The sequence below is a fragment of the Apis florea genome, unplaced genomic scaffold (genome assembly GCF_048593485.1).
Source record: "Apis florea isolate Af1SG1 unplaced genomic scaffold, ASM4859348v1 contig_3745_pilon, whole genome shotgun sequence".
Classification (NCBI taxonomy): domain Eukaryota; kingdom Metazoa; phylum Arthropoda; class Insecta; order Hymenoptera; family Apidae; genus Apis; species Apis florea.
The window spans coordinates 21,916-46,517 of NW_028256831.1; the positions used below are offsets into that span (position 1 = coordinate 21,916).

Sequence of the window (24,602 nt, forward strand, 5' to 3'; positions counted from 1 at the left end):
GATTAAAAATTCTTATTTTTGTAAAAAAATCTTAATTTCTAATAATGACCAATGATAAAATTTATTTGATAACCAAAAATATTAAATTGTATTACAATTGTTCCATTTTTGCACATTAATATCAGGATATTATATAAAAAAAATTTTTTAAATATTGAAAAATATTAAAAAAAATGTAAAAAAAAAAAAATAAAATAATCGTAATATAATTTATTACAAAAGTTTATTTTAAAATGTTGCGTATCTGTATAAATATGTTCATGAAATATTTTTAAAACTTCGATTTTAGAGATAAACAAACACAAAAATTAATATATAAAAGTTTAAAGTTTAAGATTAAAAGTTTAAGATTAAATTATTTATTAAGTTATAAGGTTTAGACAATATTTTCGTTGTTGCTTTACTACTACTATTGCGCCGATTTTTTCATTATTAATAAAATTTTTCTATTGTGTTTTGCTTTATGTTACTATTATGTAATTATATATATTCTTAGTCTTCTTTCTATCTTTTTTTCATACTCTAAGGATTATAATGGACTTGGATATAATGGAAGTGAGAAAATGAATCACACTATTGCTTATGAATCGTCAGTTGTTCAGGTTTGTACATATTAGTTTGCGTTAGGTAAAGTAAGACGCAAATCGAATGAGATATTATTATTCCTTTTTCGTTTCTCTTCCTTTAACGCAAATTTAAATTGTTTATAACTTAAATTCAATCAATATTTTTGTATAATAACTTTTGTGTTTGTTTTAGAATCAAGTTTTTAAAATTATCCCACAAATTTATTTATTAACATCCTATGTATCGTAATATCTTTCATTTTGATTAGAAATAGACATAAAAATTAGCGAAATATGAATTAAATGAATTAACAAATTTAATTCTATTTCTTTTTAAATTGTCTTTTTTATCTTTTTAAATATTTTGTATATTTAGAAATTAAAATATAAAATATATTTGAAATAATCTTAAAAGAATTAGATTTAAAATGTTAAATTTAATTGATTATTTCTGATGGATATAATCATAAAATTCAATCATAAAATAAAAATGTCTTTAACTAAAAATATCACATTTCTATTTTTTATTTATTATATGTAACATATAATTATATATAATTATAGTGTCATATTGATTATATATAACATCACGTGTTGTCAATGAACAAGAGAGTGGAATATCTATCTTCTTTTACTTCTATGTTTTATCGATGACCAAGTTCTAAGCTCATAAGTGAAAATATAATCGGAAATATTAAAAATCAAAAAATAGAATATGAAAATGAAGTATGTATATCAAATTTAATCATATTTTCAGTCAAAAAATATATTGTTACAATTCAAAAAAAAATATATATCCGAATAAACGAATGGATTTTAATAAAATTCTATAAATAGTTCACTAGATTTTGAATAATAAGATTTATGTTTATAATAAATTTCAAAAATTTTTGAATTTGTTAATTAATTTTTTTATGTAAATTAAATATTTATTATAACAAAAAGTTTATTTTTATTTTAAATTTTATATTTCATTTTATTTATGAAAAACTACAAGATTATCATTTGAAAATCTTTATCCTAAATTCTAAATTTTAAATATAGAATCAAATAAATTCAGAGAAATCTAGATAGCTTCGATAATACCACAAGCCCAACGATCTCCCGAGTTTCCGGTGCTTGTAGAAAGACTACTGTTCCCTTTTCCTAAATCATCTTCACCAGAATGAACAACTATTGCACGTCCAAGAATACTATTCTTTCCAGTCAAAGAAATAATGAAATCTTTGATGTGTACATCTGCTTCACCTTTAGCGTTTGCTTGAATATTACCTAAATCGCCAACATGTCTTATTGGACTATCTTGTCCACCATGGGTAACCTAAAATGTATATATGAAATAATATATATTAAATAAGTTTAATTTATAATTTGATTTAATGTATCGAGAATTGATTGAATATTATATATAATAGTTTTATATGTATAATTTACATTCTCAGGATTAAAATGTGGACCGGTAGATGTGCAACCATTTCGTAAATCTCCTTTTTCATGTACATGGAAACCATGTAACCCTTCTGTAAGTCCACTTATTTTTCCAGTAATATTAACAGAATTATCATCATTTTGAACAATAATTAATTTACCCGTTACATTTCTTATTTGGGCATTATGAGGTATCAAATTGACTTTTACAGTTTTTTCCTATTTTTATGATAATAAATATTTATATTATTACGGTTTGTAAGTAAGTTATTTATTATTGTATATAAATTTAAAATTTGAAGTTTATTATTAAAGATTCAATTATGAATGATATCGATACTCAATACAAAAACTATAGATCAATAGCAATTTTCAAATATTGATATCGGACAAAAATTTAAATATTAACAGATATTGTATTTTCGTAAACTTACCTTCTCGCTCTCAGTGACAGACTCGACAATTAAAATTCCAAGTAGTAATATAATTATTCTATTCATAATGAATATTCTGAAAATAATTTCAAATTATTATATAAAATTTAATTATGAAAATTTAATTTTAATTTAACTTTTCATTAGTTTAATATTAAATCATTATTAAATGTTAAAATCTTTTTTATTATTAAATTATTATTAACATAAATAATTATAAGTTTACACATTTTTTCATAAAGTTTAATGTAATTAAAATGAAAAATTCGATCAAATTTGAAAAATAGCAAATAGCAAATATAAAAATAATTTTCCAAATTATATTTACACTTAAAAGGGATACACTTACATAATAAAATATTAAAATTTACAATTTAAAAAAATTAATATAATAAATTTAAATATTAAAATTAATATAATATAAATTTATATTATTATTTATAAATTTTAATAATTTTTTAAGTATAATTTTGAAATAAAATATCATTAAAATTATATTTTTTCTATAAATTATTATAAAAATTATAATAATTATAAATAAAAAATAGTTTTCAATATGCACAAGTGAGATAATGATTGAATCAAAAGTTATAGACAAATATTATGCCGTAAACGAACACGGAAAGTGAAAGGATTAAGTATCACATACACGTTCTTGAAGTCATAGATACTGACTAAGTGACTGGATATGAGCTAAAGTGCTCATACAAATAGAGATGATTAAATATCCCCACTCATCATTTCTTCGAAATAAACAGTTACTTCAAGAATAACCTTGCATCATTAAATCATGTAATCTCGCTATAAGAGCGATCATTAAAGACGATAAAAGATTCTAGATTTAGATTTTATTGACAAGAACGTATATTATATATATATATATATATATATATATATATATATATATATATATATATATATATGGGGTCAGTAGAAATTGGTTGGACTTATATCTTATGAATTAAATGTTAAAAAAAAAATATGTGTTCCTAATATCGTGACATCATAGAAGTAGAATTAGAAATAATTTTTCAGACACAAAATAAAGTAATAATAAATATTTAATATACATATTTTTATATTTATCTATTACGAATATTATTACAACTAGAGGAAAAAATACAAATATGGAATTTGTTTTATTTTTTAATGTAAAAAATCTCAGAATAATAATAAATAAATCAAAAGTTTGAAGAATTTTATGTAATATATGCTATATAAACATAAATATTATAGATTTTACACAATTTTTTAATTTTTTTACTTTTATAAATAAAAACAAAATCCGATTACATATATAATAGTACAATTTCATATATAATAGTAATACGACACACTGTTATTATTGAAAAAAATAAATTGTGAATCTATGTTAAAGTATTAATAAAAAGTTTTTATTAATGTACAAACATAATAAATAATAGACATCAAATGTAATAAAACAATCATAATTAAACGAACAATTTATTTTGTTTTGTTGCATATATAAATCTTGCTGAATCTTATACTTAATCATGATGAGCTCAATATATGATGGTACAGTATATAACTATATAACTCTATAACTTATCTTTAAAATCATCAAAAAATTTTAATCATATTGCTATTAGTCAAGTATGTCATATTTCTATCAATTTACCATTTTGCTTGTTGAATTTTATATTCTTATATCTGCTGTAATTCTTTTGCTCAATTTTCTAGCCAATGTGTCACGAAATCTTTTTCCTTTTCTTAAAATTTGCTTCCAATTAAACATATAAATAAATGGTTTCTTTTGTAATTCGGCCATTATTACAGTCTGTGTTTCTTTAAAATGATTAATGATTTCTTCGTTTGGATCAACTCGAACTTGAATATCCTTAGAATTTATTAAAAAAAAAATTTTGAATAAAAACCAAAATTTTACTCAAAATATATCATCAAATTATTTATGATACTTGAAAAACAAATCGAAAGAATAAATCGAAAATATAAATTAACATTTTTTCATATAAAATTATTTCCGAATAAATTAATTTTAAATATTCTTAGAATATATGTACATTTAAATTTAAAATTTGGTTATCACATATAAATATATATCAGTTATAAAATAATTATATTGCTATTCATGCTTTTTTTTTTATTTTTTTATTATAATTTATTATAATGAAGGATGAAATAGAAATATTTATTTTTTCAAGAATTTTTTTTAATTATTATAAAAAATTATTGTAAAAGTTATTGAAAATAATTTTTTTTACTAAAATATATTGTATTTTGCTTAATGTTTATAGATAAAAATATAATTAAAATTGAAATACTTTATGTTTTCGACTTATTTTTTTCATGTAGCTTTAATGAAATCCAGATTATGTATATGTGTAATTTTTTTCTTTTATATACCATTACTTCTTGTTCAAGTATAGTATCTTCTATAGTGATTAAATCAATTTCTTTTGGTGGCAAGATAGGTTTAATCTCTGGAGGAGGGCCTGCGGGAAAGAAAAGATTCTTGGTGTGCTCGAAAATATCCTCTTGCATTTTTAATGTCTCCTGTAACCGTTTTCTCTTTCTTTGTGCCTCCTGTCGTAATTTTAATATGGGTTCACGTTGTCTTTCAAGATCATCTTTTTTTAAGCCTTTCTTCTCTAAAAGTACTTCCTGCATATGCTTCAATTCTCTTGCTTTCCATTTTTGGCGCGCATCTTCAATCATTTCCCATCTTTTCTAAAAATTTAGTAATCAATTCAATTAATATAATAATTTTTTTACTTATTTCTTTTTTTTTATTAGTGTTAATTTATTAAAATGAAATACCAATGGTTTCTTTACAGGCTCTAGAGTAGTTTCGGGTTCCATTGTTTTAACAGCAATTCTTTTCTCTTCTTCTTCTTGCTTTTTTTTCTCTGCTTCCTGTGCTAATCTTTTTTCTTCGATATCTACATAATTTGCTTGGAACCATTTCTCTCTCCATTCTTTACAATTTTTTGCCTAATATTTTAAAGAAATTTTTCACAATTAATCTACATATGAGAAATAAATTTTTATTGAAAAATTAAAAAAGAAATTTTTTACTTGAAAAACTATAAATAAATTATTATAAAAAATATTAATTATTAATATTATTATTAATGAAATAATATAAAATAACATAAAAAATATAAATTGATTTAAAGATAATATAAAAAAATAAATTTACTCTTGCAACTTGATGCTGAATGAAATTTTTCATCCACTCCATATCACTTAAATCTACTTTCAAAAAATCACCAGGAGATAGGAACATTCTTAGGATACCATTGAAATCGCAAAATCCTATGCATTGTGGATCCAATCTTAAATCATGAGGATATATTCCCGTAATTATGCGACCTGATAAACTCTGAGTAACACACGGGCTATCTGTTTTCACTTGGAAATCCCATAACTCAACAGTACCATCTGTTCTTGTCAAAATTAATACCGTAGGACGATAACTACCCCATGAAACAGCAGTAAGTCTGTATAAGAAATAGATATATTTCAATATAAAAGATAATATATAAATAAATAATTTAGAAAAAATATAATTAATATAGTAACAAAAATAATGTTTTCTTAATAATAATAATTTTAAAATAATATAATAAGACTGTTTTAACTATATTCATTACTTTTTATTTTGTCTAAGATAAATATGTTTATATATAAGTTTAAAATAAAATATTCTATTTTATATTACTTATATATTATACTATTTATTATTTTTAAATTTTGAATAACAAGTTATTAGAACATAAATATAAAAATAAAAGATACAATTTTTGTATTATTAATTAATTTTTAATTTAATTAAGCAAGAGAAGAAAAGAAAGAGAAAGATTTTTAAATATCAAAAATATCTGTAAAATACCCAATATCTCTCTTCTTCCACATTACTGGTAAACCAAAATTTTCTTTCCAAACGGCATATATTTTTCCACCTATAGTGGCAATCCAATTTGCATCTTGTCTATTCCTAACAGCATGTGTTACAGGACCATCATGTATTTTATTATGCCAAATCCAACGACATATTTCAGTATTAATAGTTAAATCCGTAGTAAAATCGTATCCTTCCCATGTGACACAACCAAAATCACCTAATGATAAAATCTTATAATCAATAAAAAGATTGTTTGATTTTCAATAGATCAAATATTTGATTGAATAGGATAATTTATTATATTATATATTATATTTTTATATTATATTTCCTAAATACTTTTTTTTTGTATACCTTCAACAGTACCAACATATATATTTCTTTCCATTTCAAAATCAGGCTTTTCGATTATATTTCTATAAAATCTTCGAATAGTTATATCGTCCGTAGGTGGAATAACATCTGTACGTTCTTTCTTAAATTTTGGTACATAAATAGTCATAGTAGTAATCACTACTTTTCGACTTTCATTCGGGTGTTGGATCACCAAAATATAATGAGGTTTGAAAATACGATCCAATATTTTATACGGAGATATAGATTCCACTAATGCTTCTGGTCTTTTCACTTTTGCTTGTTTTCTTTTTCGAATATCCTTCTTTTTTAATGCTATCCATCTTGAAATAAATAATAATTTGATTAATTTATATATAATAATCTGATAAATTTAATTTCTGAATTTATAATACATGAATATATTTATAGAAAAAGAATTAGATAATTGTTCATTTATAATTTGTAATAATTTTGAAATTACGCAATATTTTAACCATTTATTGAAACTAATCTATCATAGATATTTCATTATTTATATTCAGAATTTTTCTATTTTAACATAAAAAATTATTATCTGTTTACGATCGCTTTGAATTTAATTATCATGGCACAATTATGCAATATATAAATATATAAAATTATGTAATTTCAATATGCATAACAAAAATATTTGTATGATATTATATAATAAATAATATGAACATAACAAAAATATTTATATGATGTTATATAATAAATAATATGACATTTAATAAATATATTTAACTTTGGAAAAATTTTTTGCCAAATTAATTTTCCTTCTCAAGATTTTAATATTCTTATCATTAATAGTAATAGTAATAAGATATTTGCTATAAGCTTAAATTAAATTGTTTGCTAATATAATAAACAGTATAACAAAAGGAATTTATTTAAAAAAAAAACTAACTTTTCATCTAACTTTAAATTCCAAAAAGCGATCGTACCGTCCTGACTCGCGGTAAGAAATTGTGACGATAAATCATCGATACTCGCGTCTTTAGGTAATGATGTAATTCTGCCACTGGAATCTACACTGTTATAAGGTGGAATCCATGCAATTTGGGTCACAGCCGCTTTCTGACTCTCCTTCAATGAAGACATCGCAGTTGGTCTGATTAAAGAAATTCTAAGTGCTTCTTGCATCCATGTGATCAAACTTTTTATTACGATTTTATGTCTTATTTGAGCTGCGGTATGCACAATTACAGTTTCTACTGCTTCGATTTTTCCAGGAATATGCCATATTACGACCTATCAATTTTTAAATATCTTTTAATCATTTCGTAACTCGTTATATAGAAATTGATATTTAAACAATTTAAGACAATTTTTGAGCAAAAGAGAACATTTAAATTTTTCCGCTATTTATATTTTTATGAAAAAGAAAAAAAAATCAATATGAATTTACTTTAATTGAAGCAGAAAATATTACATACAATAATATAATCATATCTTAATAACTTTTTCATAAAATCACCATTGCACTTATTAATATTTTTTTTAATATAACACTTTGTATTTATTGTTCGTGATGAATATTTTTATTAGCTTTTTAAATTTTTAATACTTAATTGGCCATTTGCACAACCACCGACGACCAAATTTCCATTCAATGGACTCACGGTCACGGATGTTACTTCTCTTGGACATTCAAGTACCAATTTTGGCACCAAAGAATCGTTGAAAGACCATACGAGAGCATAATTATTATCATAAGCTTTGATAATCTGTAATGAAAATTTTGATCATGATTTGAAAAAAAAAAAAAAATTTCTATTCCTCTGCTTTAAATTCACCTCTTCATCCGATTTAGGACCGATTAAATGTTGGCTTTTTGCGAAGCTTGTATAAGCAGTAAACATTACTCCAGTCCAAAATGGATGCCAGGTAAGATCATTAATAACTTTATTAACCACGTGTTTTTCATCATGGAAACTTAAATATTCTTTATAGGTTATAGGTATAGGGCATTGAGTGTCTCTTATATTTTTCACCAAATCTTCATAGTCATTGCAGTAAATATCCCAAGTAGCATTTACTAATAACTAGAATGTAATATTAAATATTAATTATTAAAACCTTATAGAATGTAGTAAAGTTGAATGATTGTAATTAACCATATAATATTTAATTAATATTTTCACATTAAAGTATATGAACTAACTTGATCACATATATAATCAGTGAAATAACGAAGAAAAACTTTCAAAGATTCTTGTTCTTCCGGGGTAAACTTTTTAATATCTGGACTTTGATATGTATATTCATATTGAACCCAACGATTTATGGGTACTGAAAGTTCTGTTTGAATTTTTATAGTTCGATATTCTGGAGTAATTTGAGTTTCATTGTATAACAATTTACGTGGAATATTTTCGAAAATTTGACGATAAGGAAGGAGCTCAATATATCCATCTCTAACGTCATCCACTTTTCTATCTTCGAAGTGTATTGGCGCATTCAACACGTCTGCTGTACTTACTAGCTAAATCATTAATGAAATATTTTATATCTAATTATAGCAAAAAATGTGGATAATGATATAAAAAATAAAATAAAATATGAACAAATATAATCACGTCAGAATTTGAAAAAATACATGATTAAGAAATTTATTATTTTTTATTATAATTTTTACACATAAAAATATAAATGATATTGAATATAAAAATTATATTAATAAAAAAATAATAAAAAAAAAATTGTATTCAGGATTCTAAAATTAATAGATGTTTTAGATGTAAAATCAATTATTTTTCATATGTATATTTTTTGAAAACTAATTAAAAATTTTAAAAATGCATTTTTGCAAAATGAAACTTTTTTAAATCCTCCTATTTTCTGTATAACAAAGATATATTATTACATTCTTATTTGTTTCTGTATTTTATTGATTACTTTTTACCTCAATCTCCAAAAGCGGTCTAGTATTCTTAACGATCATCGAATCAATTTCCACGCTGCTAGTTAATTCTTTCCACTTTCCAATTGGTTTGTACACAGCAGTTCTCACACGATTCTCATGATCCTCTCTTTCCTTTTGAATATATTCGACTATCGCATCACGACCTTGTTCAGTTAGACATATGTAGAATTGACCTTCTTCGGTTAGCGATGGGACGTAACCAATTAACATTTTTGAGTTTGGAAACTTGTATATCTCATCTTTTACAGGTAAGAAATCACTGCTGTCTTCATGAAGATCTATATTGTCTTCAATGATTTTTTTCCTGACATATACCCAAGGATATTCGGTGCTGACATTTTCTCCTATGACACAACCAACTATTTTTTGTGTAATTGGTGACAAATTAATTCTTGCTATGCCTGGAATACCCTAAGACAAAAACTTTATGATTTGATAAATCAATTAAACAAATAATTAATATGTTTAAAACAATTGATTTGATTAATCTTTTATATAATATTTATAGAACTAAAAGTGTTTTTAATATAAAAAAATAGATTATTTTATATAAGATAGTGTTTCTCTTTTTTATATTATATGTCATCTCAATGTTTCAAAGATTTTTATATTCTTTTTAACATAATAATCAAATGTTTTTCAATTATTAGTAATAAAATAATAAATTCAACATTAGTTTTTAATTATCTTCTTAATATATGATACAAATGTATATATTTGAAAAATATTGTCTTGGAATTTTGAACTCAAAAACTATGAAGATATTCTTAAAATCTAATACTTTAAATCTATTCCAAATATTTAAAATTATATTACAATCAATATTAAATTTTGTTAAACAACTATGTTTAATAAAAATGCTTTTTAACATTAAAATAACTTAAAATAAAGAAAATGCATAAAAAAATTTTCAATTATGGAAAACTCAAATTACGTTAAACTTAGGATCTTATGAATTAAAGTAAATAAATAGATTTTATTAATATGGAATTATAATAAGCTTAAATTAAAAAAACAATTGAAAATTTGATAATATCATATTGTTATGTAAGTAATTTACCAGTGTTGTGGAATAACGAATTTCTTTCGATGGCTCGCGTATAAAATCCTTTGAAGCAAGTTGCAAAATTTCTTCGGCTCCTATGCCAGAAGCGGAAAAAGAATCTAACTCATAAATTGTTTTTTGTCTTTCTTTTAATGTACTTATATCTATGCGTACCGATTCCTTTGCTTCTTTTTCCCAATCTATGACTTCAGGAATATCTTTAAAGAAAATAAATGATTTTTATAAGATCTGTTGTAATTTGATAAATTGATTGAAATAAATCTATTAATATCAAAAAATAAAAAAGTAAAAAGATAATATAAATATTATGAGGTTAATAATATTTTGAGAAATTATTTATAATTAGTCAAAATATTTATCGCTAATTAAATTTTTATTATATATATATATATATAAAATGTTAAAACAATATAACACATAAGTCAATCAGATCTTTTAATATAAAATTAATTTTTATATTAATTTTATTTTAATATAATTAATATAATTAATTTTTATATTAATTTTATATTGATTGATTGATGAATATTTGATGTCAAATTTCTTTATTGAATATAAATAAAGAGATCGATTTAAAAATACATTAATTTAAAGTAATCAATATAATTATTACTAATATAAATTAATAAAAATCACTTCATCACGCAAATGAAATACAAATTTTTAATTTCATTTCAGTTTAGTTCATTTAATATTGAAAAGAATTATTCTCGGTTCTCTAATTCTATTTATGTTTCTTATTCAAATGTAAAAATAACAAATATGTATTTTGTGTATGGTCTTGCCAAATGTTTTTATTTTGTTCGTATCTATAAAATAACATCTGTTAATATTAGTAATAATTATGTTGAAAATTTGAATTAATACTCTTCTGAATCGATTTCCTTATTTACATTCAATGTGAATTTTTCTTGATAAGTATTATAAGCTCTTAAAATCTAAAAATCTAATTCTTTTTTTTTAATATTCTATATATAAAGAAATGGAATGAAAATAAAAAGAAATCGTTCTATCTCTATTTCATTATATATCGTTATATCGTTATATTCTGTTCTATTTCGCTTCAACATGAAATTGAAATTACTTAAATTGTTTATAACTTAATAAATAAGCTTTAATCGATTTTTGTATATTAACTTTTATATTTATTTTCTCTAGAATTGACTAAAAGTTCCATGAATATATTAAAACATCCTATATATAATATAATAATAAATAAATAATTTTAATATAAAATCTATTTCTATATAAATAAATACATAAAAACCTACAAATTTTGAAAGTTATAATATATCTACATTATTATAAAAATTTTATTTTAGAAATTTTATTATTTTCAAATAATATGAATTGTGTAAATATTTTTACACATTAAAAATATTAAAAATCAATTTTAAGATCATAATTTTAAACATGTTTTCTTGAGAAAACGATATATTTTAATAAAGTGACAATTAGTTTTAATTTTATAAAGAAATAAAAACTAACATTTTTCTTCTTCTTTTTCTTCCTCCTTTTCAGATTTCGATACATATTCATAATCTTCATGTTCTATATAATCATTATAAATATCTTCTACTGATACTGGTTCTTGTATTTCAAGCGAATATCTATCTTCTTCTTCAGATTGTTTATCATATTCATTTTGTATAGTTTTGTTATTTTGATTAGACTGTTCATTTTTTTTTTTTTTCTCGTTTTGTCTTTCAAATTCGTCAGCCATTTTAATTAATAATTATAAATATAGAAAAATGATATTAATGACATTAAGTTATTTTCAAATGTTTTTTTTTTATATTCATATTCATTTCATATTCGTTTTATGTTTATATACATATATTCATTTTTTCGAAGTAGTGAATATATCTATTTCTATATATCTTACCTTATTGGTTAGAAAATTAGAAAGTATTTTTGAATTCTAACCTCTTTCCTTAAAATTTGTTTTTTAAATTTCTCACATTTATTTATCGAAGCTAATTTAATTTATATCTAATATTAAAATCAGTGATTTATATTAATATTAATTAAACTATTCAGAAAAAGAAACTATTGAAGAATTTTTCTCTCTCCTCTCCTCTCCTCTCCTCTCTCTCTCTCTCTCTCTCTCTCTCTCTCTCTCTCTCTCTCTCTCTTTCTAATTAGAAAGATTTTATGAAAATTTAAATTGAATTACAAATGCTTATGTTCTAATTGAATTAATCCTATCAAATTTAAAAAATTGTTAATGGTATCGAAAAATATTGCATAAATAATTGAATGATTTTGAATTATTTTATATTTTTCTACTTCATTTATATCAATAATAATCAACAGAGGTCGACACAGGTATACAAATTAAAACGGATAAGGTAAAAAAGCATAACAGTTAACTAATGATTTATTAATGACCTAATTATATATTTTAACAATATTTTTAATTATAGAGAACTTTCGTTTCTTATTATATTATAATTTATATTATAAATATATATTTATTGATGTTACCGATCGTTAATAACTTTCTCCATTACTTTTAAATCTTAAAATATAAAATATAAATACATGTAATATATAATATAAATATATAAAAAAAAAAAACAAATTCTATAAATATTTTTTTTGAAAGTCTTAATTAAATAAGAATAATGAAAGATTTAATATATTATAAAATTAAAATAGAATTTTGCTATATATATTTTAAATTTTATAAATTTTATATAAATTTAACTTACATTATATTAATGCAAAAATTATTTTTTATTTAAATCTTAATTGAAATATATTCAATAAGTCATTTTAAATAAATAATATAATAGAGTTGAATAAATATGTGTGACTATGTATGAGTAAAGCTTTTCGTAGTAGTATCTACGCAAGAGTAATACAAGAATACAAGAGAATCAGTAACAGTTTCAACGACGCGTCTCGCTTGGGAATATCTTATCGTATGTTGCTCTTTAAAAGGGCAATGATACGATGAATACTATTAAGTGTTTTATATTCGTGTTCGCAATTATATGTAATTCATTTACTTTTGCATGTAAGTAAAACTTATTATTAATAATTTGAATTTTTTCCTCGGCAAAGAAAAAATTTTCATATGATGAATCAATGCAGCCAAGCCCATTTTACAATATGGCGCAGTAGAATTTATGACAGACTTGCTGATAATATATTTTAGCTTCTAATTCATCTGATATGTGAATCTATATGCAATTTAAAAATTAAAATTCTCTATAATTGAATTAGTGCATTATAATTACATATTAATTGCTTTATAATATTTAAATATATGTTATTAAATAAGCATGATACAATTATTAAAACATTCATTACATAAAATAAAATTCTTTAATTATATTATTAAATCGATAAATATCTTATGTAAAATAAAAGTATTGTATTAAATTTACAACAATGAAGAATTTTATTGATACTAATAGTGTGTATGTAAATTATATAATATTAATTTCATTTTAATTTTTTTTATTAGATGATGAATGTAATGAACCACTTTTGGACAGAGCTCACTTAACGGCTACTACTTCATTACCTAATAGAGGTCCAAAAAATGCCAGGCTCAATGGTAAAATTTCTTTTATTTTTTCATAGAATATATTGCACTTTTTTTTTTAAATATTTATTCAATATTTCTTATATTATTTTCTTATATAGATATATTTGATATATAGTAGTTTGTTGCTTGCTATTTTCATGTTATATTTTGAAGAAATATGTAATTAAGTATATATGTTATTAAGATTGCTTTTTTTTTTATTTATATTTATAATTAAATTTAACAATACAAATAAAATATTATATATAAACATATATATATATATATATTAATATATAAAATTATTTTTATATTAATATATAAAATATTTTAATATAAAAAACTTCAGTTAAAGAAATGTTATTTTCATCAACATCCACATTTCTCAGTCAATTGAAAGAATTTCAAGTCTGAATTAGATAAATTGAACTCACTGACTCATTGCACAGTTATTCTGTACATCTAATTTCTCCTTAAGCAATAAATATTTATTTCTCAAACAATTAATTTAATAATCAATTAAATTAATAAATAAATAAAAGTAAATATTATTATTCACTAAAAAAAAAAAAATAATAGAATTTCTTATCTATTTGCTTCAGGTGGATGCTAAAGAGTAGCCTGGTTTTTTAAAAGACAAGATCCTTAAAAAAAGCAGTGCTTTAACAAAAGAAGTAAATAACAATTTCTGGAACATTAATTTATTAACAGATCAAAGTTAAAAGTTAATATTAGAAAACATGTTTCAAAGTATTCGATGGGCTTTCAATTGGAAGGAATGGAATCCTAGTGAGAAGGATTTTACTTATGCTATTTCTTGTATACAATTAGAAGAGAAAGAAAGATTAGGCAAATTTGTGTTTCGCAAAGATGTTAGGGCTTCTCTTGTAGGTAGATTAATGATGAGAAAATTTGTTAATGAATATGGACATATTCCATATTCCAATATAATATTTGTAAGAGATGCGAATAATAAGCCTATTTTAAAAAATATTTCTTCAAGTTTAAGTTTTAATGTATCCCATCAGGGTAATTATACGGTTTTAGCAGGTGAAACAAGGAATGTAAAATTAGGAATAGATGTAATGAAATTTGAATATACTGGTGGTAAACAGTTATCTGAATTTTTCCGTATAATGAATCGAAATTTTTCGTCTTCAGAATGGAAAGAGATAAAAAACTTGTCTTTAGACGAATCTGAACAAATCGATATGTTTTGTAGACATTGGGCATTAAAAGAAAGCTATGTGAAAGCTTTAGGCATCGGTATTGTGAGTGATCTTAGAGCTTTTTCATTTGAAACCAATTCAGAACTATTTGAAAATTCTGTAACAATTGATACAGCTTTATATATAAACGGTATAAAACAAGATTGGTTGTTTGAGGAAACATTGTTAAATTCGCATCATTGTGTAGCTGTAGCATTGCAAGAAAATGGAAAAGCGCCGAAATCGCAAAAAAAAACATTTGACATTATAAGCAATGATAAACTTTTAATAAGCACTGTTCCATTGTTTCCACAAGACCTTGAATATACACAAAAATATTTTGAAAAAAAAGAAAATTCGAAACTTTAGATTTTTTTATGGATACATTTATATATGTGAAATAAAGATGTACAGATATAACATTTTTATTTTAGTTAGTGAGTCTCTAATAAAGATAGTTAGAAATATGTGTGCAAATTTTATTTTACCTTTTTATAGGATAGTCAATATTGTTATAATTATAATTCTTAATTTTTTATATGAAAATTTTTAATTTAAATTAATATTAGTAGTTAAATTAAATTAAATAATTTAAATTAGTATTAAATTATTATTTATATTAAATAGAAAATTTTATTAAATGTATTAAAAATATATTGATTAACCAAGTATTTTATTGTCTATTACAAAATATATTAGTAGTAAATATTTATAATTAGCATGATATGAATAATATATTAATCAAAGTTTTATTTTAATAAAATTTTAATATAATTTTCTGACTAAATATATATGTATAAGTTCAATTTACAACATAAAAAACATAAAAAAAAATAATTTTTATTTATTTATTTATTTTATATTTTATTTATATTTATATTTTATTTTATATTATTTTATAATTTATTTATTTTATATACATAATATTTTATATAAACCTATTATATTTAATTTCTTTTCTGCTTTTGGGAAAGGTAATTTTTCATAAATAACATTATATTTCTTCAATTTACATATGCATTTTAAAAAATATTACTTGCAATTATTTTATTTACTCTAAAAAACTTTCAAAAATATAACAAATATTAAATATCTATATTTTCAAATAGATTTAATTAATATTATTTTATTTATATTATAAATATTTTAAATTCATTATATAATAATTGTAGTAATAGTATTTGATTCTCTAGTAGCTCTATCTTGTTAAGTATGACTGCTTTCTTAAGTTCATTTTTGAGTTGCATGCATGCATATATATTGTGGCATAGGCGGAAGCGCATGGACAGCTAGCAGTTCAGACTTTGGTCAGTACTTTATCATCGACTTGGGTCAAATAATGAACATCACAGCTGTGGCGACCCAAGGTCGAGCAGTACAAAATGAATATGTTATGGAATATGTTATCAGTTATGGCACAAATGGCTTGGACTACGTTGAATTCAAAGAAGAAGATGGTAATATTAAGGTAAACTGATCCTATATAACATTTGAATCAATGTCTGCTAACATAGCCATAATCCATGAACAAATTTGTTAAAAAGGTATTTAGTAACTAATAATAATTATATTTAAAAACTAATCATATTAACACATTAATAATTTATTGCACTATGATAATTCAAAATGATTGGAGTTTCAATGCTATTATATTAGTTAAGTTCTTATAAGCATGAATAAATTATGAATGAGATTTTGTAATACTTAGGTAAGATGCTTGCATGTTTAATGTACACTGTTAGAATGCATATTTATTCATAGAAATAAATATATATATTAGTTAATATAATATATATTATATTATATATTAATTATATATATTATATAATTAAAATCTCTTTATTTGATTTCTGAATTATGTAAATATGAAAATGAAAAAATTATAATATACTAGAAATGTATACATTTTAAGATAAAACAAAAGATAATCATTATTTTACTATTTTCTAATGATTTATTAACACTTTTCTTCTTCTATTTACTTGCTTTGCTTGTATTTTTCTTCTTTTACACATGGACATGGGGCTGGGCTTTACAGGAGGTTCTACATGGTCACCAGAGCTTAGCAGTTATGATCAACATCTTACTGTGGAACTGGGAGACAGATATGAGATACGCAGCATTGCTACACGAGGTCGTGCTCATACTAATGAATATATAACAGAGTATATTGTCCAATATTCTGATGATGGACAAGCCTGGGCCAGTTATGAAAGTCAAGATGGTGTAGATGAGGTATAAGATAATAGAGATTAATAGAGATATTGATTATAACATGGAACAAAACTTTTCTATATATATATATATATATATATATATATATATATATATACAATATATATTAATGTTTTTTTTATTTTTATAAGCAAAAGAATAATTTTTATTCTTTTCAAATTATATATTTTTCTATGTGATTATTTATTTTTACTATTTATCATTTTTTAAAAAAAAACTTTATCAATTTTTTAAAAATAAAAAAAAATATTTAGATTATATTTTAGAAATATTTAGATTTTTATTTAGATTATATTTAGATTTTTTAAGTTTATGAAAAATATTCAAGAATATGAATTCAAAAGTTATCTTTGTACTTTGTATATAAATTTCATCTATTTTCCAATTTTTTAATAATTCTATGACAACAATTATTTTAATAATTTATTATTAAAATTATTTTACATTTTACAATTATTTTAATAATTTATTATTAAAATTACTTTACATTATATTTCCAATACAGAATGTCAAACATTTGCTTTTATGCTTTTGCACCTATGATTAACAATGCTTTACTAACATATCTATATATACATAAAAGCATGCCAAGTATCTATCAATTTATGTTTAATTTACTTCCATTTATTTCTGTGCATTTCATTCAATGTTGTACTTAAACATATGTAACTAATTAACAATGTATTATTGTTAATGAAAGTTTAAAAATTTAATATAATATATATAATATAATAAATAATTAATATATATTTAATACAATACAATTACTTTTTATAGATGTTTAAAGGTAATATAGATGGTGATACTATAAAACTTAACAAATTTGAAGTACCAATTATTGCACAATGGATTAGAATAAATCCTACTCGATGGCGGGATAGAATATCATTAAGATTAGAATTATATGGGTGCGACTATGGTAAGTGAAAATAATAATATGAAATTTAAATATTATTTAAAAATTTTATTGAGATAATTATCTTAAATTCATATAAAAATATATTGCTAATATTGTTATATTATTTATCCATCCAGATATAAAAAATTTATTTATAAATTAAAATTTTTTTTAAAAATAATAATTATGTTTTCAAATATAAAAATATAAAAATTAAAATTTTATTTCAAATATTATTTATTAGTTTTATTAATACTCTTTTGGAGAAAGAACAAATTTCAATTCTATAAATCAAATGTTTTTTATTATATGCATAAAATTCTATTCATTAATTTCATTAATTAATTTTTTCTTTATAGTATCAGACATCCTTTCCTTCAATGGTTCATCCCTGTTACGATATGATTTATTAAGGGAACCAATAGAAACTGACAGACATTTTATACGTTTTCGATTTAAAACAAATAATGCGGATGGTATTTTAATGTATTCTCGTGGGACACAGGGAGATTATGTAGCTTTACAATTAAAAGATAATAGAATGATATTAAATATAGATCTGGGATCTGGTATTATGACAAGTCTATCTGTTGGAAGTCTTCTTGATGATAATATGTGGCATGATGTTTTGATATCACGTAATAGGAAAAATATTTCATTCTCTGTAGATAGAGTATTAATTAAAGGAAGAATAAAAGGAGAGTTTCATAGACTGGATTTAAATAGAGCAGTATGTAATAATTTATAATTTATTTTACATATTTAAATAATTTTTTTTTATTTTATACATTTAAGTAATTTATATTTTCTATTAAATGTTCGAATCTATAGTATTAATTTAAAAAATATTATTAGCTTTATATAGGTGGTGTACCTAATAAACAGGATGGATTAGTAGTTAATCAAAATTTTACTGGATGTATAGAAAATTTTTATCTTAATGCAACTAGTATTATTCATGATTTAAAGGAAACAGAAATTACTGGTGAAAATCTTAGATATTATAAAGTGAATACACTTTATAACTGTCCTGAACCTCCCATAATACCTGTTACATTTTTAACTCATGGTTCATATGCTAGACTTAAAGGATACGAAGGAGTATCTTCTTTGAATGTTTCTCTTACTTTTCGAACATACGAAGATAAGGGTATTATTTTATATCATCAATTTACTTCTCCGGGTCACGTGAAGGTTTGTAAACATATTTTTGAAAGATAAGAATTTTCATTTTCAGATATATTAATAATATTTTATATATATTATATATATCGTATATATTTAGCTATTTTTAGAAGATGGTAAATTGAAAATTGATATTCAAACGAAAGGAAACCCTCAAGTAATTTTAGACAATTTTGATGAAAAATTTAATGATGGCAAATGGCATCAAGTTATTCTAACAATTTCGAAAAACAATCTTATCCTAAATGTTGATGGAACACCCATGCGAACCAGACGTATATTAGATATGGTTACGGGTCCTATTTATATGATTGGTGGTATGATAGGAATAGAAAGCAACCGCGGTTTCGTTGGTTGCATGCGTATGATTAGTATCGATGGTAATTACAAATTACCAACTGATTGGAAAGAAGAGGAATACTGTTGCAAGAACGAAATTGTTTTCGATGCTTGTCAGATGATGGACCGTTGCAATCCGAATCCGTGCAAACATTTTGGCGTATGTCGACAAAATTCTGATGAATTCTTCTGTGATTGTGCCAATACAGGATATACAGGAGCAGTTTGTCATACTTCTTTAAATCCCCTTTCATGCGAGGCATATAAAAATATAAACTCAGTTAATCAACGAGCAGATATTAAAATAGATGTGGATGGAAGCGGTCCTTTGAAACCTTTTCCAGTTGTTTGTGAATTTTATACAGATGGACGTGTAAGAACGATTTTGCGACATAATAATGAACGCATGACACCTGTGGATGGATTTCAAGAACCAGGTAGTTTCGTTCAAGATATTATTTACGATGCGGACATGGATCAAATTGAAGCTCTTTTAAATCGATCTACTAATTGTAGGCAGAGAATTAGTTATGAATGTGTACATTCTAAGTTGTTTAATTCACCAGGTAATTATCTATTATTTAATAATTTTGTGAATATACATGTAATATTTTATATTCATATAATTTTAGTATCACAAGGAGATTATTTCAGACCAAATTCATGGTGGGTCAGTAGAAATAATCAAAAAATGGATTATTGGGGAGGAGCTTTGCCAGGTTCGCGTAAATGCGAATGTGGTATACTCGGAAATTGTGCAGATCCTACTAAATGGTGTAATTGTGACTCTGATTTGGATGGTTTATTTGAAGATAGCGGAGATATTACAGAGAAGGAATATCTTCCAGTTAAACAATTGCGATTTGGTGATACTGGTACACCAGTTGATGATAAAGAAGGACGTTATACACTTGGACCACTTATTTGTGAAGGAGATGGTAAGTTTAAAATATTTTCTTAATGTTATGCATGTAAATAAGAATATTTAATTTATTTTAAATTGTTTATAAGGTTCTGATTTACCTTGGTTGACTACCAAGGTAAGATCAGGTAAGATATGATGCCATTTAACATAGGCATGTAATTATATTCAACATAGTTATATCACCTAAATATGTAAACTGTATTTTTGTAAGCACATTAAGTATTGTAGTATAATAGCAATTAGTATTTAATAATTATAATTTTCTATTCACATTTGATCCTCGAATAAATGTCACTTGTATTTATTTTATCTGAATAATTTTTTATAAGATAATAAAATATTTCGTTTTATTGTAGATTTGTTCAAAAATGTAGTAACATTCCGCATTGTTGATGCTACCATAAATTTACCAACTTTCGATATTGGTCATAGCGGTGATATTTATTTCGAATTTAAAACGACCATTGAAAATGCTGTTATAATTCATAGCAAGGGACCCACAGATTACATAAAAATCTCTATAAATAGTGGAAATCAGATTCAGTTCCAGTATCTAGCGGGTAGTGGTCCACTTACTGTCAGTGTACAAACCTCATATAGATTAGCTGATAATCGATGGCATTCTGTATCGGTCGAAAGAAATCGTAAAGAGGCTAGAATTGTAGTGGATGGAGCATTAAAAAATGAAGTAAGAGAACCTCCGGGACCAGTACGAGCGCTTCATCTTACATCAGAATTTGTAGTTGGTGCCACGACAGATTATAGAGATGGTTACGTAGGATGTATTAGAGCGCTTCTTTTGAATGGACAGTTGCAAGATTTAAGAAGTTATACCCATCAAAATTTATATGGAATTTCTGAAGGTTGCACAGGTAAATGTGAGAGTAACCCTTGTCTTAACAATGGCACATGTCATGAAAGATATGATGGATATTCTTGCGATTGTCGATGGACTGCATTTAAAGGTCCAATATGTGCAGATGGTATGTTTCTTTTTTTATTTTTATTATGAAGAATTAAAAAATACAATTAAAATTTTTTATTTTTAAATTTTTATTTTTTAATTTTTAGAAATTATAATTAAATTATTTGACATTAGACATAGTAGTATAATAGCAACTATATAACATTAAAATCATAAAAATTATATTTTAAGTTTAAATTTGTTCTGTTACAGAAATTGGTGTTAATATGCGTCCAAGTTCGATAATAAAGTATGATTTTATGGGTAGCTGGCGATCTACAATTTCTGAAAAAATCCGAGTTGGTTTTACAACGACGAATCCTAAAGGTTTTCTACTTGGTCTTTTTTCAAATATTTCTGGAGAATATATGACAATTATGGTTTCGAACAGTGGTCATTTACGCGTAGTTTTCGATTTTGGTTTCGAACGGCAAGAAGTAATTTTTCCTAATAAGCATTTCGGTTTGGGACAGTATCATGATGTTAGAGTGGGCAGAAAAAATTCAGGAGCGATACTTGTATTACAAGTCGATAATTACGAACCAAAAGAGTTTTCTTTTAACATTAAAACTTCAGCTGACGCACAATTTAATAATATTCAATATATGTATATTGGAAGAAACGAATCCATGACTGAAGGTTTTGCTGGTTGCATATCTAGAGTAGAATTTGACGATATTTACCCATTAAAGTTATTATTCCAAGAAGATGGACCTGGAAATGTTCGCTCTTTTGGCACTCCTCTTACAGAAGATTTCTGTGGTGTGGAACCGATTACACATCCACCTGATATTATAGAAACTCGTCCACCACCTCAAGTAGATGAAGAAAAAGTTCGAGCTGCTTACAACGAAACAGACACCGCAATTTTAGGAAGTGTATTAGCTGTCATTATTATAGCTTTAATTATAATGGCTGTACTTATAGGAAGATACATGTCGAGACATAAAGGTGAATATTTAACGCAAGAAGATAAGGGTGCTGAAATAGCATTGGACCCAGATTCAGCAGTAGTTCATTCTGCCACTGGACATCAAGTTCAAAAAAAGAAAGAATGGTTTATTTAAATATAAAGTTGAATTGTGCTAGAATACATAGTAAATTATGCTTATAAGTGCACTTTGAAGTGTCATAAGGAAAGATTTTATAGAAAGAATAAAAAGAAACATCTCTCTACTGTTTCGATTTAACTATAACTATATAAAATGATTTATGGAGACTGGTAAATTTAATTAGTAAACATAAACAAATTTTACAAATTTCTCATAATAATGAAAATACTGGACTGAAAATCTTTGAAATTTTCCTTAAAAGATAAGGTAAAAATAAGAAATATTAAAACTATGTTGTTTGTTTTATTTTTGTAATACAATGCATCATTACAGAAAATAATATAAAAATTATAATATAATTATTAATTCAAATATTGCGTTAAAAGATCTAGGTATATAGAAATATTATTTATATATTTTAGTATATTTTATTTTTTTAAGTAGAAATTTTTATATTTAGATTAATTATATAAGATTTATCTTTAAATTTAGATCAAGTACTTTTTTTCGTCGACTTTGAAATATATTGTAAAGGATATCATTTTGAATAACTTTTTCCTTTATAGCTAATTAATTATTTATATAAAGAAAAAAGTTATCCAAAATGATTTTATAACAATGATATCTTCTAAATCATTAAAGATTATTAAAGTTGATGAGAAAACGTATATTAATAGATTTATCTAAATTTATTTCATTTATTAGTATAAATCATAGTATTGCTAGTAATAAAAAATAAAGTAAAGAAATCGATTTAATTATATGACTATAATTATTTTAGGCTACAAGGTGCATAAATATATGTACATTTAAATTTAGATTAAATAGCAGGATATTATTATATTAGATATTTGTTTGTTTTACTTTTGATTATGTTAAAAATGAGAACAATTATTTGTTTCTTTCTTATTCTCGTATATCACAGTCTACTTAATATTAATTATAAAATTAATAAAAATTAATTGATTTCAAAACACATTTTTATAAAATCTAATAATTGGTTATATTTTTTTATCAATGATATGTACAAAAGAATTGTACATATAAAATATTTCTAAATTTTTAAAAACATTCTATTATATATAAAATACTTTTTATTTTTTTCCATGAAATGTGTTCTCAGTATTATTTGTAATGCTTACCGTCCAAAGTGCATTTTAATTTTTTTTATATTTATTTTGTTTACATTTGTTTATTATGTATTACAGATATTTTATTTCTTTTATGAGTTGTAATAATCCTGTATTGTAATTTAACATTAATTTAGTAACAATTAATATTCGACTATTCGTATAACAGTGAGAATGTATATATATCATTTTTATACAAAGAAAATGTTTTATTGTAATAATATGCCAGTGTATATTTTATATACTACATTTAGCAGAACTTATGTGCTGCTCAATAAAGACAAGAAGTTATAATTATAATTTTATAACAACCAGTCCTTGAAATAAAGCTAGTTAATCAAAAATTAAAATATTATAATTTATAACAAGATTAAAATTTTATAAAATTGCCATAAAAGTTTCGTTTTAGATTTTTATATAAGTCGTGAAATAATTAAAAATTAAAAAAAAAACTAAATAAAAAAA

The 24,602-nt window shown here is 23.0% G+C and overlaps 4 protein-coding genes and 1 long non-coding RNA gene across 9 annotated transcripts; 3 read left to right on the forward strand and 2 right to left on the reverse strand.

Moving 5' to 3' along the window:
• The first annotated feature begins 534 nt into the window (after positions 1–534).
• On the forward strand, positions 535–9,474 carry LOC147656500 (uncharacterized). The gene is made up of 4 exons (XR_015294309.1): positions 535–602; positions 7,673–7,780; positions 8,485–8,558; positions 8,991–9,474. It is a non-coding gene; the product is annotated as an uncharacterized LOC147656500 (long non-coding RNA).
• On the reverse strand, positions 1,076–3,309 carry LOC100868898 (superoxide dismutase [Cu-Zn]). 2 transcript variants are annotated; one of them, XM_003698229.4, is made up of 4 exons: positions 3,078–3,309; positions 2,429–2,504; positions 2,001–2,213; positions 1,076–1,887 (listed from the first exon to the last, which is right to left on the reverse strand). In XM_003698229.4, exons 2-4 carry the CDS (start codon positions 2,492–2,494, stop codon positions 1,633–1,635), a joined length of 534 nt encoding a protein of 177 aa, XP_003698277.1. In that variant the 5' UTR covers positions 2,495–2,504; positions 3,078–3,309; the 3' UTR covers positions 1,076–1,632. The 2 variants fall into 2 exon arrangements, with proteins under 2 accessions (XP_003698277.1, XP_086770932.1); XM_086914806.1 differs by having other exon boundaries at positions 2,778–3,142.
• On the reverse strand, positions 3,489–13,020 carry LOC100867260 (dynein axonemal intermediate chain 3). Its single transcript, XM_086914807.1, has 13 exons — positions 12,152–13,020; positions 10,658–10,860; positions 9,577–10,008; positions 8,836–9,156; positions 8,468–8,716; positions 8,245–8,398; positions 7,579–7,924; positions 6,669–6,991; positions 6,303–6,531; positions 5,610–5,910; positions 5,228–5,401; positions 4,820–5,137; positions 3,489–4,286 (listed from the first exon to the last, which is right to left on the reverse strand). Exons 1-13 carry the CDS (start codon positions 12,384–12,386, stop codon positions 4,086–4,088), a joined length of 3,486 nt encoding a protein of 1,161 aa, XP_086770933.1. The 5' UTR covers positions 12,387–13,020; the 3' UTR covers positions 3,489–4,085.
• On the forward strand, positions 13,004–15,876 carry LOC100868780 (L-aminoadipate-semialdehyde dehydrogenase-phosphopantetheinyl transferase). Its single transcript, XM_086914804.1, has 3 exons — positions 13,004–13,685; positions 14,139–14,231; positions 14,804–15,876. Exon 3 carries the CDS (start codon positions 14,942–14,944, stop codon positions 15,776–15,778), a length of 837 nt encoding a protein of 278 aa, XP_086770930.1. The 5' UTR covers positions 13,004–13,685; positions 14,139–14,231; positions 14,804–14,941; the 3' UTR covers positions 15,779–15,876.
• Nrx-IV (neurexin-4) lies at positions 13,545–24,431 on the forward strand. 4 transcript variants are annotated; one of them, XM_086914790.1, is made up of 11 exons: positions 13,545–13,685; positions 14,139–14,231; positions 16,681–16,877; positions 18,422–18,563; positions 18,902–19,272; positions 19,398–19,736; positions 19,828–20,632; positions 20,699–21,004; positions 21,078–21,116; positions 21,348–21,974; positions 22,169–24,431. In XM_086914790.1, exons 1-11 carry the CDS (start codon positions 13,622–13,624, stop codon positions 23,020–23,022), a joined length of 3,837 nt encoding a protein of 1,278 aa, XP_086770916.1. In that variant the 5' UTR covers positions 13,545–13,621; the 3' UTR covers positions 23,023–24,431. The 4 variants fall into 4 exon arrangements, with proteins under 4 accessions (XP_086770916.1, XP_086770917.1, XP_086770918.1 ...); XM_086914791.1 differs by lacking the exon at positions 16,681–16,877 and adding an exon at positions 17,448–17,644; XM_086914792.1 differs by lacking the exon at positions 21,078–21,116.
• The last annotated feature ends 171 nt before the right edge of the window (positions 24,432–24,602 follow it).

Excerpts from the sequence above, each read along its gene's own strand:
- LOC100868898 (XM_003698229.4), bottom strand. The coding sequence starts at position 2,494 with ATGAATAGAATAATTATATTACTACTTGGAATTTTAATTGTCGAGTCT. Across the intron at positions 2,214-2,428 it reads CTGTCACTGAGAGCGAGAAG|GAAAAAACTGTAAAAGTCAA; the intron begins GTAAGTTTACGA and ends TCATAAAAATAG. Across the intron at positions 1,888-2,000 it reads CACATTTTAATCCTGAGAAT|GTTACCCATGGTGGACAAGA; the intron begins GTAAATTATACA and ends TATACATTTTAG.
- LOC100867260 (XM_086914807.1), bottom strand. The coding sequence starts at position 12,386 with ATGGCTGACGAATTTGAAAGACAAAACGAGAAAAAAAAAAAAAATGAA. Across the intron at positions 10,009-10,657 it reads TTCGTTATTCCACAACACTG|GGTATTCCAGGCATAGCAAG; the intron begins GTAAATTACTTA and ends TTTTTGTCTTAG. Across the intron at positions 7,925-8,244 it reads CGGTGGTTGTGCAAATGGCC|AGGTCGTAATATGGCATATT; the intron begins AATTAAGTATTA and ends TTAAAAATTGAT.
- Nrx-IV (XM_086914790.1), top strand. The coding sequence starts at position 13,622 with ATGAATACTATTAAGTGTTTTATATTCGTGTTCGCAATTATATGTAAT. Across the intron at positions 20,633-20,698 it reads TAAGTTGTTTAATTCACCAG|TATCACAAGGAGATTATTTC; the intron begins GTAATTATCTAT and ends ATATAATTTTAG. Across the intron at positions 21,005-21,077 it reads ACTTATTTGTGAAGGAGATG|GTTCTGATTTACCTTGGTTG; the intron begins GTAAGTTTAAAA and ends ATTGTTTATAAG.
- LOC100868780 (XM_086914804.1), top strand. The coding sequence starts at position 14,942 with ATGTTTCAAAGTATTCGATGGGCTTTCAATTGGAAGGAATGGAATCCT.